This window comes from Octopus bimaculoides, chromosome 24 (genome assembly GCF_001194135.2).
Source record: "Octopus bimaculoides isolate UCB-OBI-ISO-001 chromosome 24, ASM119413v2, whole genome shotgun sequence".
NCBI lineage: Eukaryota > Metazoa > Mollusca > Cephalopoda > Octopoda > Octopodidae > Octopus > Octopus bimaculoides.
The window spans coordinates 21,953,428-21,967,224 of record NC_069004.1 but is presented as its reverse complement, the minus strand read 5'-3'; the positions used below and the strand labels follow the sequence as shown (position 1 = coordinate 21,967,224).

Here is a 13,797-nt window from a genome sequence, read left to right as displayed (position 1 = left end):
GCGGGTGACACGTAAAAGCACCCACTACACTCTCTGAGTGGTTGGCGTTAGGAAGGGCATCCAGCTGTAGAAACTCTGCCAAATCAGACTGGAGCCTGGTGTTGCCATCCGGTTTCACCAGTCCTCAGTCAAATCGTCCAACCCATGCTAGCATGGAAAGCGGACGTTAAACGATGATGATAATGATGATGATGATATATAAAATACTACAATTAGCCATCATTTTTTGACACAGGGTCAGCTAGTAATAATAATAATAATAAATGCCCTGATGCAGTCCCAGACACTGGCCCTCATGGATTCTGCTCTTAACTGATTGGAAGTATTATCATGGACATCGTTTTGTCTTGGTATAAAAGATGGGCTGCAGTAAATATTCTGCTCAATACTACAGATTTGCTCGTCAGTTGTTTGACCATAACCAGTTGAGCATGTCTCTTGGTGGCTGACGATATGTGCATCTCTGATCACGAGCAAAAGTAGTGGGGAAGCATCATAGCTATGTGTTGAGAGGAATTATTTGGGGTTGGGATAATTCACCCGTGGAAACATGGGTGTTTCATTTAACATCTTTAAACAACCCTTATTCAGGGACCTTTTGGGCAGAATGGGCTACTCAACCTGAAGAAAATTCTAACTGGGCCCCACCTGCAAGGTCATGCACTGTTTACTCTTGATATGAGATCACCATATGGTTGTGATGCATGTGCCTGGTGTCCCCTTATCAGACGGATAATCATGATGGGTATACTGGGCTTCGTATATTTTACCCCAGTGTCACTTTAATGGCATGCATTGCTCTCTCATTCAATAATAATAATAATAGTTGTAGGGGCATGTAACTGTCATACTAGTAATTGGCAGGAGCACTATCAGCATTAAGAACAAAGTTTGAGAAATTTAATGGAGAAATTAGAATTGACATGGCAGAAGAACATGCTCAATAAACTGCTTTACTGAGAACAGCAAAGATCTTCAGATTAGTACATGGGTGTTAAGTATTGTAGAAAGAGATCCTGTAAGACCTTTGAGAAAGTTTGTCATACACTCTTACAGAATTAGCCAGAACAAATGAAATTTAGAGATCTGAGAAGTGAAATATACAAACTATAATAATAATAATCTTTTCTATTATAGGCACAAGGCCTGAAATCTTGGTGGGGAAGGAGCTAGTCAATTACATCAAAGCTAGGGCTTAACTGGTTCTTATTTCATCAACCCCAAAAGAATGAAAGGCAAAGTCAACCTCAGTGGAATTTGTGCCCAGAACGTAGAGGTAGATAAAATGCCACTAAGCATTTTGTCTGGTATACTAATGATTCTGCTAGGTTGATAGGAACCGATGTGTCCAAAGACTGTATCAAGCTCCAATATTTACTTTGGCATGGTTTTTAAGTTGAATGCCCTTCCTAACACCAACCACTTTAATGATAATAGTTGTTTTTAATACAGGTACAAGGCCTGAAATTTTAATGAAAGGGGGTTCATTGAAGTTTTTTTTTGCTTTGATTGAAATATACTTTCATATGTATTATAAAACCTACTTACTGGTACCAAATAAATGGATTGCTAAGTTTAGCAAGCAAGTTTTCAAGTCTTCTTCTATTAGTTTGACCATTTCCCTTCTGTGATAGGCTTGTTTGTCATCCAATCTTTCCCCTTCCTCAAAGAGACACTGGTTGTTGTCATTCTGATACAACTGGAACAAACATAAGAGGACATACAATGTTAAATAAACACTGGAAAGAGATATAAAAGTTATTGTATTCCAACACACACACACATATGCCAGGTGTGTCTGCATCAACTACTTATATTGCTTAGTTTCAGGACAACCCTGAATGCGTAACTCTATGATCAAAGGCATTCTAGTTAGAGTCACCCTGACTTTCTTAGGTAATGTCTACCTAGGATTACATTATCCAATGTGTCCTTGCTCTTTTTTAAAGCCAGTAGAGTGCAGTTTGAAAGAAATTTGGCTGTTATTTTTAGCAGATTATGTGGCTATATAGAAGCTCTTTTGTTTACTCTGTTCTGTGTGTCTATGATATACATAGAGGCAGAACAGCAAGTGTACATTTGATGGTGAGAGATTACCTTTTACCTTTTATCTGTTACTTGCTTTCAGTCATTAAACTGTGGCCATGCTGGGACACCAACTTGAAGAACTTTTAGCTGAATGAGTTAACCCCAGGGCTTATTTCTTTTTTTTTCTTTTTTAAGCCTGGCATATATTCTATCAGTCTCTTTTACCAAACCACAGGGACATAAACACACCAACACCAGTTGTCAGGCAGTGGTGGGGAACAAACACAGACACACATACATATATATACATAAACAAATGCAACAGGCTTCTTTCAGTTTCCAACTACCAAATCCACTCACAAGTCTTTGGTTGGCCCAAAGCTATAACAGAAGTTACTTGCCCAACAGTGGGACTGAACCCTGAACCATGTAGTTAGGAAGCAAACTTCTTACCACACAGCCACGCCTGCACCTATGTTGACAATAAAGATTAAGATGATGATGTTGACAATGGCAACAATGATGAGGATGGGGGAAGAGGAGGAGGGTGGAAGGAGAAAGAGTGAAGAGTAGAGGAGGAGCAAAGGATGTGGAGAGGATGAAAATTAAAACAATGATGATGATGATGATATTTTGGCTCAAATGATTAAAAAAATCTTCTTAGCCCACAAAGTGAGACTTGAAAGGGCAGTAAGGACAGGTAAAAATACTAAATGTATTCCATCAAAGGTGACTCAGAAAGATCCTAAGGGTCAACTGGTGGCACAGTGTCACACCTGAGAAGATTCTAAGAAGAGGAAGGTTATAAGCACTGCAAGAGATTGTAGCAGAGTGCCAATTCCACCAGGCTAGCAACATTCTCAGTCTAGCCAGTCAATGGCACTTGAAAACTACTTTGACTTGGATACAGCTTGTCAGCAAGCATAAAAGGAGCAGGCTAGATCCCTCGGAAGTAGACATTTCAAGATGACCTGAAGACAGTCAACATTACATGGAATGGACATGCAAGAGTAGCAACTGACTCAAACCTAATGGAGGAAACTTGCTGCATAATGTGCTGAGCAGCAGAGGAGGACCTAAAATCTCTGAAGAAACCTTCTACTTACCGTGTGTTGTGTAAAGAGTCGAACTCCTTCAATTTGATGAAACACTGGAAAATGAGATTGGTCGATAGAATCACGGCGATAAACATCACCGATCACTAGAAACGCATCCAATCCAGATCGTATAAGATCACTCTGATGGGCTGATGTGTGGGCTCTGAGCATCAAGTTGGAATTAATATAGTAACTGTCACTGACTTTTCGGCTCACATGGTCAGTAGGAACCAAAAGACTGTCAAAATTTTGCCATGTGGTGACCACAGGACTAAGGTTGTCATAGATTGAAAATAGAGGGTTACCTCGTGAGTTTCTAAAATAGCTGTATATAAATGACTGTATTTGCTGACGAATTAAGTTAAGTGGGTGGTGTTTCTTGTTGTGAAGGTTCTCTCCAATTTTTGAAACTATACTTTCACTAACGTTAGTTACTGAATCTCTGGGATAATGCTTATCCAAGATGGTAATGGATTTATTGTCTGTATGTTGCTTACTGTTAAATACACATGAACTTGTGAATCGTCGTGACAAAGAACATTTCGAACGCCAGTGAAATAAATATAGTGAATACCTGAAATGAGAAAAAGCAAATATTTTTGGAATTAAGCTTTTTAAAAACGGTTTCCAACACACAATGTGTGTAATAAAGTCAAGCAATATAGAATAAATAAAGATTTCAAATTTTAACATAAAGCCAACAATTTAAGGGGAGGGGAGGGTAAGTGCTCAGCTGGTACTTATTTTATCAACCCTGAAAGGAAAAAAGGGAAGGTCAAACTTAGTGAAATTTGAACTCAGAAGGTAGAGATGGATGAAATACTGTTATGTCCAATGTGCTAATGATTCTGCCAGCTCATCACCTTATATACAGTAAATAATAATTTCAAACAAAGTTACAGTCACAAATTTGTGAAGAAGTAATCAATTAAATGAACCCTAGTACTTGCTGGTACTTATATTTTACTGAACCTGGAAGGATGAAAGTAAAAACTAACTTAGAAATCAGATTGTAAAAAACCAGAACAAATACTACAAGGCATTTTGTCTGGTATACTGTCTCCCTTTATTTTTTTCATAAATAGATGGCATTTTGGATATAATGCTTTGTGGCATTTGTCCAGTCTCACTGTTTGCAGGGTGGTTCTTCTGCTAGTATAAATAATGTTAGAAGACATTCATATTACAGTGTGGTTTTCCTGAAGAACGATGATGGTGTTGATAATGAAGAAAGAAAAGGTAAAATTAATTTAAGGGGGAACCTGAACTCACATGATGTGGCATAACCCATCATTGCTAAAATAAACAAGCTTTTCCTGATGAACCGAACTTCTCTGTTGAACATAATTACAGTTAAGTGTGCGCTGTAAAATTACTGCCTGCAATTAAACCTTGTAACAGAGAAAGCTATCGCACTTTTCCATGGCACTGACATGGGTGCTTTTTACATAGTACCAGCACAAGACTCTTGCAGGCCAGTTGTCTTCATCAGGGGGAGCAGCTTTAACTCTTCTGCTTACAATACTGAACTAAACTAAATGGATAGAGCCATTTGGAGTGGATGATGTGTGTTTCGTAGAGCACCCAGCACAGCTGTCTCGTGCAATTTAATGCTAGTACTCTTATCAGCTTTTTTTAGCGATAGCTTTCTCTGTTATAAGGTTCAATTACAGGCAGTAATTTTACAGAGCACACTTAATTGTAATTATGTACAACAGAGAAGTTCAGTTCATCAGGAAAAGCTTGTTTATTTTAACAATGGTGGGTTATGCTACTTCTTGTGAGTTCAGGTCCAACTTAAATCAACTTCACCTTTTCTTTCTTCATTATCAACACCATCATCATTTTACACTTACTTTCTATGATGGTATGGATGGGACAGTTTGCCAAGATCCAAATCAATTCTTATTTGGTGTTACTGCACTCCTACACAAGTCAGAAGACCAGGTCTCACTTCCATTTTTGGAACAGTGATGCTAGACATGCCCTTTCAAATATTAACCACAATTTAGAGTGTACTGGATGCATTTGATTGTTGCATTAGCACAAGAGATGTTGTCATGTCCTTGACAAGACCAATAGATCCCCTCAACCCTTTGCTGTCTCTGCTCATTTGTCAACCTTTTTACAGAATGTACATGGTGCATTTCATCATGGCTCATCTAGCAGATGAAAAGAGAGCACTCACTACTCTATGTTGTCATTGTTTGATATTATTTGTCTTTAGGTTTGGCAGATGTGCAGGTACAATAAACACTAGGGATGTACAGAAAATAGGCTAACTCAAATATCCATTGGGATCCTTAGAAGTAGTAGATAGTTTTCATTACCTAGGTGACCAAGTTAGCAGTGAAGGAGGAAACTCTGAGAGCGTAATTGTTAGAATAAGAATAGGCTGGGCAAAATTCAGAGAGCTATTACCTTTCAGAGAGCTGTTACCTTGTTGATAACAAAGGGCCTCTCCCTCAGAGTGAAAGGTAGATTGTATGATGCCTGTGTACAAACATCTATGCTATATGGCAGTGAAATATGGGTTGTGACTACAGAGGACATGCAAAGACTTGAAAGAAATGAAGCCAGCATACTCTGCCAGATGAGTAATGTCAGAGCGCATGTACAGCAGAGTGTAAATGACTTAAGAGAAAAATTGGGTATAAAAGGCATTAAATATAGTGAGCAAGAGAGGAGACTGTGCTGATGTAGTCATGTGATGCATATAGAGGAGGAGAGCTGCATAAAGAAGTGCCAATTTCTAATTGCACAGAAAACCTGTTGAAGAGGTAGACTCAGGAAGATTTGGGACGAAGTGGTGAGAAAGGATCTTCAGATATTTAAAGCCACTGAGATGACAAGGGATCAAGACTTCTAGCAATTTGCTGAGCTTGAGAAGACATGTTAAGCTAAGTAAAATCGGGGCCATCTATACATAGAGACGTGCTATATGGCCATAACTACTTTTCCCCTACACACATGCATAACTCTGTTCTCTGGCAAAACTCACCCACAACCATCTCCTCAAAACTCCCACCACCCACTACAGACTCTTCCAGTAACTCTCAACATCACTTGCTATCTCTAGATATCTCCTCTGTCCCCTCTATGCTACTTATAATCTCCCTCAATTGTTCCCTTTGCGTAAGACTTCTCTCTCAGACTCTGACTGTCTCTATCCTTCCTTCTCTCTCTCCAGTTTCTCTCTTCTTCCTTGTCCTACAGGAGTAGCCAAGTATCTCCTCTGCAGTAAGAAAGCTACCCCTGACCCTCTATCATAATCCAACTTCTCACCCGACACATAGCCACTTATTTCAGTACCTCTCCCTCTCTCAGCTGAGACGTCTTTGTCTTGCAAGTCATTTGGTGAACCTGTAGGTGCTGGTGCCACATAAATAACACCCATACTGATACCATGTAAACGGCGCCTGTACCAGTGCCATGTAAAAGTACCCATGCCAGTGCCACATATAAAGCACCTGTACTGGTGCCATGTAGAAAGCACAACACGTTAGGAGCACCCATGCTGGAGTCACATAAAAAGCAAACTCATGCCTGCACCACACAGAAAAGCAGTGTTCCAGCACCATGAAAAAAGCATCCAGTACATTCTGTAAAATGATTGGCGTTAGGAAGGGTGTCCAACTATAGAAACCAGGCTAAAACAGATGACTGGGGTCTGGCATAGCCTTCTGGCATGCAAGTTCCTGTCAAACCATCCAACCCATGCCAGCATGGAAAATGGATGTTAATCCTTTTGTTACCATATTTCTGTTAACATATGCTGCCATTGTGTCAATAAATTTTTAATATAATAAAGAATTTAGTAAAATAGCTTTCTCATTATTAAGATGGCGTCTGGAACAAATTAGCATAAAATTTTAAAAGATTATAATTGAGACCACTTTAAAACAATAAATTTATGTCAAAGAGTCTAGGGAGGGTTAGTATCAAAAGGGTTAAATGATAATGCTGATGATGATGATGATTACCAAGACTCACATGAACTGGAAGAAGAGCTACAAGAAACCAGTCCAGCCTACATTTTATTAAGACTATTGTCTACGGTTTTACACTGCACGCTCCATCACATAGTTGTTGATTGAATTGTCACCTGCTCACAATTCAACCCATTGTATTGACATATATGCCACCGATAATCCGGCCCTGTGCTTTTTAAGGAGTGATGCGGAATAACCAACGTCGATATAACATAGGCGTGCACCACTCGACTTGGTCTCCTCATAACTTACAGTAAATAAGTATTTTTTATTGAAACTTTCTACAAAAACCTTTCAGACATTGTACATCAGGTTATAAAGTAAAAATAAACACAACAACTGGGTGGAGGGCAATATTTCACGAACCTCGACTTTTCCTCGAGCGTTTTAATGATGTAGATTTCAATTTTACAATTATGCTGAAAATAAAAAAAACTTTTGAAGTTCCTTTCTCACCTTTCTCTTCCGGAATTTGTTAAATGGGTATTTTTTTTAATGAAATGAAATTTTCCAGAGAAACCGGTATAATTTGAAAACAAAAATTATCAGACGTGAATTTGTTGGTATGGCTTTTTGGTATGCTGTAGGCCTGGAAAATTTTATTTAAAAAAAAAAAACAATAAACAAATTCCAAAAAGGAAAGGGTGGAATGGTCCAAAGGGAAAGTTTTTTTTTAATGTTTCTTTTCAACGTAATTGTAATCTTTATCATCATAATGTAAGAGGAAACGAAGTCGAAGCGTGTAAGTTATTCGAAACTCCTCTTATCCAGATCTGAAGAGATTTGAACAACAAATTTCAATATAATCGTTATCCACACCATCTGAAACGTATTTGTAGAAAATTACGCAAAAAAATATCCATTTTTCAGAAGGTTATGTGCAAACAAAATCAATGGGGCACACTTGCGTAGAGTCGACCTTGGCGGATTTTAACTGGAACGTAAAGGGGTTGTAAAGCATTTCGTCTGCAAAGCATTTCGTCGTTCCATCCGTTTATTCCATCCTTCTGTTTTATGAGAATAATTGTAATTATTATTATTGCTATAATCGATTATTTCAGTGGTTCTCAACCAGGGGTCCGCAAAGGTAGTACTAACGGTGCGTGAACTAAATTCAAAATTTCATATATAAGGATAAGCATATTAAAAGGGGTCCGTGGGAAAACTCATTTCGATAAAAGGGTTGGGAACCAGTGGATTATTTCTAACTGAGATACAAGACTAAAATTTGAGATGATGCCAGTACTCGACTGGAATTCCAACCCCGTTTCGTGGTTCGCTACCCAAACAGCTCCTTTAAAGCATCCAGGGGCTAGCGATCCCGAAACAGTGAAAGACAGAGTTGACACTGGTTGGACAATATTAATATTATATATATTTTTCAAATAAGAGCAAATCTTACCTATGCATTACAACCATCCTGACAATTTACCAAACTAATCAGCGGACAAATATATACAAACAGTTATCGAGTTAAATAGTGAAAACGGCGGAGTGTTTGGGTCAGTAAACAACGGAACAGGTACTCAGAAGAACGTTGCTGTACAAATTAATTTTAATTTCATGCTGGGTTTTTTTTTTTTGAAAACTTTCTGTTTTCTAATTTTTTTAATAATAATAAATGAACTGTGGATTTTGAGAAAAAGAAATTGTTATTATTCCGAAATAAAAACCAATACGTTGTTTACAACCTCTCCCTAACTGGAATTTCTAATTTCGATATGGGACGAAGTGTATCAATACATTGATTAATAAACGACAATTGCCTAATTAGCTGTACTGATCAATTATCGTCTTCTTTGTGTTTTCTATACAAGCTTTGTCGATGCTAGAAGTTAAACAACTGCATTTACCACGACCTTTCAGATCTCACTACTGTATTAGCATACACACACGTGTGCGTGTGTATATATATATATGTATATATACACACATTTATATATATATATATATATATATATATATATATATATATACACATACACAAATACGGTATTCTTACCTATAAAGGGATTAAATACATATATATAAACATGTGTTTGTAAATATATATACTTACATACACACACATATACACACGTATTATATAAACACGCCGCACGCCAGTCGCGTGGTGAGCACCAAAGGCAGCACCACTTCCTGTGATAACAGACCAGAATGTCTGCAACGAGGACACGCGTTCTCACGTTGTATAAGAAAATGTTGAGGGAATCTCAAAAGTTTAAAACATATAACTTTCGGTAAGTGAACATTCAATTAGTAGACAAGCACATACACATTTACAGGAAATTAGGAAAACTTCTATTTTAGTTAATTAGAATAAGTATTTAACTAAACTATCCTGAGAACGAAAGCATGCTTTGATATCAACAGTGTGACTGTTTATTTTGATTGAAAGTTACTTGAGTCTTTAATAAATATTTATTGCCAAAGCTATTTTTATTGTAATCTAATTACCTTCGGTTATTAATTCCGCTTCTAATATATAATTATCAGAAATAAATTACTTAAATCTATGCAGCATCTGTTTTGCTCGAAATAGTTTACATGTGTTCTTACGTAATTACTTAATTAATTAGGTTTCTTGTTGTAGTGGTTATTTAACCCCCAGATTTGTCCTGGTCATGCAGATCTATAATCAAAAGTGTTCCTGCTTTAACTACACCGCTTTTTTATATAAGTAGAACCTTATACAGCTTTCAAGACTAGGGGTTATGCTCTGAGGGAGCTTTGACTACCAATTCTGGAAAGTGGAGTAAAAACGTGGAGGCATCCTCGGAGAATCATTGGCGCTTGTACCATTTATTTGATATAAATAAGTTTGTGTCACTTGCCTATTCTGAATATATAAAACATCCAGTCTTTTAAATATCTATGTTCTTGCGAAATTTTAATTTCCAATGAGAGCCTGTTATTTCTATCAGTAATAATCATTTCTTTTGTTAAGACCAACATTAGAAGGGAAGGATCGATCGTAGTACTGGCACTTAATGTATCGATCCCTGCATCCTGCAGTATTTTAACTCAGAGCTGAGACGGACGAAACTTGAAAAACAAGTCAAGTTTAGGCGATGCTGGCCATCTCCAATATATAACAAGGAGTTTTTACTGTGACATGAGGTCACACAGCCTCTCTTTCTCTCTGATCGAGCTATTATCAACTATCTTATCTTTTAAAAAAATAAATAATTAAATTTTTTAAAAAATCTTTTACTTGTTTCAGTCATTGGGTTGTGGCCATGCAGGGGCACCGCTTTGAAAGGGTTTTTAGTCAAACAGATCGACTCCCAGTACTTATTTTTTAAAGTCAGATACTTATTTTATCGGCCTCTGTTGTTGAATCTCCAAGTTGCTGATACGTAAACAAACCAACACCGTATGTCTAGCTGTGGAGAAACACAAACACACACACACTGACATGTATGTATTTGGTATATAATTAGAACAGTGATAATGTGACATTTAAGAAATGAATTAACAAAAATATATAAATTCCATTTATTCAGATATTTTTAAGGAAACGAAAACTGATACTTCGACAAGCGAAACTGAAAACTAATTTGTTTTAACTTCTGCATCTTAACTTTAGAGGGTTAAAACAAGCTGCTTTATGACATCCCTTGTTCGTTCGTGCCATTACATTGGTCCTCCCATTGTCAGATGTTTTTTATCTGCAGTATTCAAAATATCGAAGGGCACCCTTTCTATATGATCAAACTGCTTGCAGTAATATAAAGTATTAATGGAAATGAATTTCAAAAGGCGTTTTCGAATTAACTGGTTACAATACCAAGGTACCTTGAATCTGGGGCACCTTAACTATCTACAAGGGTTAAAAATAGAACATGCCAGCAAAGGTCATGACCTAGATGCAGCCGGCCGCGAAATTTCTTTTCCCCACGAGAGTTCCGGACCCCAGTAATGCACTCATTTGCATACAACCAGTCAGAGCTCACCGTGACCTTGTCAAGTTAACAAATACACTCTACCAAATAAATATACTCGAGACGAAGAATGGTGGTGTCGCCAAGTTATGCCTCATTTTAGAAGGAGACAAGTAATTAGATAGATTTGCATCTATATTTATTATTGGATTTTGTTAGGGCCCCATATGGTAAAGATATGGATGGGGGAAAATATGGGTAGAGAGTGATGTGCTAGCAACCCTCTCCCCTTATTGTTTTAGAAAGTAAACAACAACAGGAGAAAAATACTCAGGCAGCCATGGTTGAAACAAGAACAAGAACATATGCATTATTAAAAGAGAAAAGAAGTATGGTCATTCCTTACCCAAATGACCTTATCTTATCGCCCATCACTTGTTATACGCTCATAAATTAGTTTGATAGCTCTGATTGGCTGTATGCAAATGAGTTCATAACTGTGGTCTGGAACTCTCGTGGGAAAAAAAAATATTCAAATCAATATATGAAATTCTTACCCCTACAGTTATTATGTATCACAAACGCACGCACGCAACTGCCTCATACATATTTATATGTATATACTCATAACGGTTTTGTGTATATATGTGTGTATGTATAGGTATCATTTGATTTGATTTGATCTAGTTTCAGCTCATGAGCTGTGGCACTGCCATTTGGTGTTGCTACATAATTTTACTTCACTAATTCTTTTTAGAAATTGACATTTGGTGCATGAGGGAATTTCATGCCGCTGCCCTCATCTGCATCTCCTGCTGTTAAATTGGTTCATCTGGGACAGTTAACAGTAAGAGGTCCAGTTTCATTTTGAAGACACCTACATCCACCCCATGCAAGTCTCCTTCAGGAGGATACTGAAGAGCTGTGGACCTCTGAAGACCAGGCTGTTGCAGTATCTTGTCCTACATCTTGATGGCAAATTTGGAGTCCTTGGCACTATGCAGTGGCGCCCTGTTTTAGTATTTGTGTAACTCTCAATGCCAAAGTTTGGGACAAGTCACTCCAGGATCTTCCAGATGTATATTATGGCATATCTTTCTCGCCAGATGGCTGCACCAGGATCCAATCTTATCTGGCAGAGTTTCTACAGCTGGATGCCCTTCCTAATGCCAACCACAGCAACGATCATGCTCGGATGTGCTTATAACATTCCACTGGCACGAGTGCCTATCAGGTGGTACTGTCATCAGCCACTTCAGTGATTTTGATTTGTTTACACTTGCTTCAATAGATCTTCACAAGCAAAGTTCATTGTCCAATGAATGAGGGGTACTCATAAGTGAACTGGTTACACCCACTGGCATAGGCCACGGGCTATGGTCTCACTTGGCTTGTTGGGTCTTCTCAAGCACAGCATATCTCTAAAGGTCCCAGTTGCTAGTCATTGCCTCGGTAAGGCCTAATATTCGAGGGTCATGCTTCACCACCTCATCCCAGGTTTTGAGTCTACCTCTTCCATAGATTCCCTCAACTGCTAGGGTGTGACACTTTTTGACACAGCTGTCCTCATTCATTCGCAACACATAACCATACCAGGGCAGTCATCTCTCTTGCTCACCACATCTGATGCTTCTTAAATCCAACTTTTCTCTCAGGCTGCTTACACTCTGTTGTGTATGCACACTGACATTACACATCCAGAGGAGCATACTGGGTTCATTCCTTGCAAGCTTACACCCCTGCTACTGACTTGGTCCCCTAGGTAACAGAAGTTATCAACTACTTCTAGTTTTTCTCCATGGAATGTGACGGAAGATGTTCTCTGAGCATCTGCCACATACAAAAACTATCTTCCCAGTTAGCCTCCCTTTGATATTGCTGCACCTCTTATGAGTCCATAGCTTACACTGGGTACGTCTTATGTAGTTTCTACCTATGCCTTTTCTACAGGTCGAGCAGGGCCATCTACCTGAAGGGGTTTGTGTTTTGTCTACCTTCCTACTTATTACTACTCTGGTTTTAGCTAGGTCGACTCTAAGGCCCTCCAATTCTGATCCTTGCTTCCACACCTGAAACTTTTCCTCTAGTTCTGATAGTGACTCAACAATTATAGCAAGGTCATCAGCATAGAGGAGCTCCCAGGGACATCCTGTCTTGAATTCCTCTGTTGTTGCCTGGAGGACTACGATGAATAGGAGGGGTGTGAGGACTAATCCTTGGTGGATCCTTACTCGGAATTCTTCACTGCCAACCCTCACCTTACTGACAGCATCCCTGTACATGGCTTGCGCAGAACCATTCTATCCCTAGTTTCCTTATTGACCACCAGATAAGGGATCGGTGGACCCTGTCGAAGGCTTTCTCCATGTCAACAAAAGCCAGGTACAGAGGGTTATCTTTGGCTAGGTATTTCTCCTGCAGCTGTCTCACCAGAAATATAGCATCAGTGGTGCTTTTCCCTGGTATGAACTCAAACTGCATCTCATCTAGACTGACTCTCTCCCTAATTAGTTGGGCTATGACCCTCTCTGTGACCTTCATGTGTGTGTGTGTGTACATATATATATATACCGCCTGACTGGCCTTCGTGCCGGTGGCACGTAAAAGCACCCACTACACTCTCTGAGTGGTTGGCGTTAGGAAGGGCATCCAGCTGTAGAAACTCTGCCAAATCAGATTGGAGCCTGGTGTAGCCATCTGGTTTCACCAGTCCTCAGTCAAATCGTCCAACCCATGCTAGCATGGAAAGCGGACGTTAAACGATGATGATGATATATATATATATATATATATATA

The 13,797-nt window shown here is 38.6% G+C and overlaps 2 protein-coding genes across 3 annotated transcripts in view; one reads left to right on the top strand and one right to left on the bottom strand.

The window, feature by feature from the left end:
* Positions 1–9,267, bottom strand: part of LOC106880224 (phenylalanine--tRNA ligase, mitochondrial) — a 26,396-nt gene extending 17,129 nt beyond the window's left edge. The window contains exons 1-3 of one of the 2 annotated variants that reach the window (XM_014930087.2): positions 9,177–9,267; positions 3,135–3,699; positions 1,549–1,699 (exon numbers count right to left, since the gene is read on the bottom strand). In XM_014930087.2, the coding sequence (XP_014785573.1) occupies positions 1,549–1,699; positions 3,135–3,699; positions 9,177–9,178 (718 nt within the window). In that variant the 5' untranslated portion in view covers positions 9,179–9,267. Of the gene's footprint in view, positions 1–1,548; positions 1,700–3,134; positions 3,700–8,519; positions 8,644–9,176 lie in introns of those variants that run through there. The other variant, XM_014930086.2, reaches the window with a different exon arrangement.
* LOC106880225 (LYR motif-containing protein 4-like) overlaps positions 9,206–13,797 on the top strand; it is a 21,257-nt gene continuing 16,665 nt past the window's right edge. Inside the window, exon 1 of the mRNA XM_014930089.2 lies at positions 9,206–9,357. Coding sequence (XP_014785575.1) covers positions 9,275–9,357 — 83 coding nt within the window. The 5' untranslated portion in view covers positions 9,206–9,274. The remainder of the gene's footprint in view (positions 9,358–13,797) is intronic.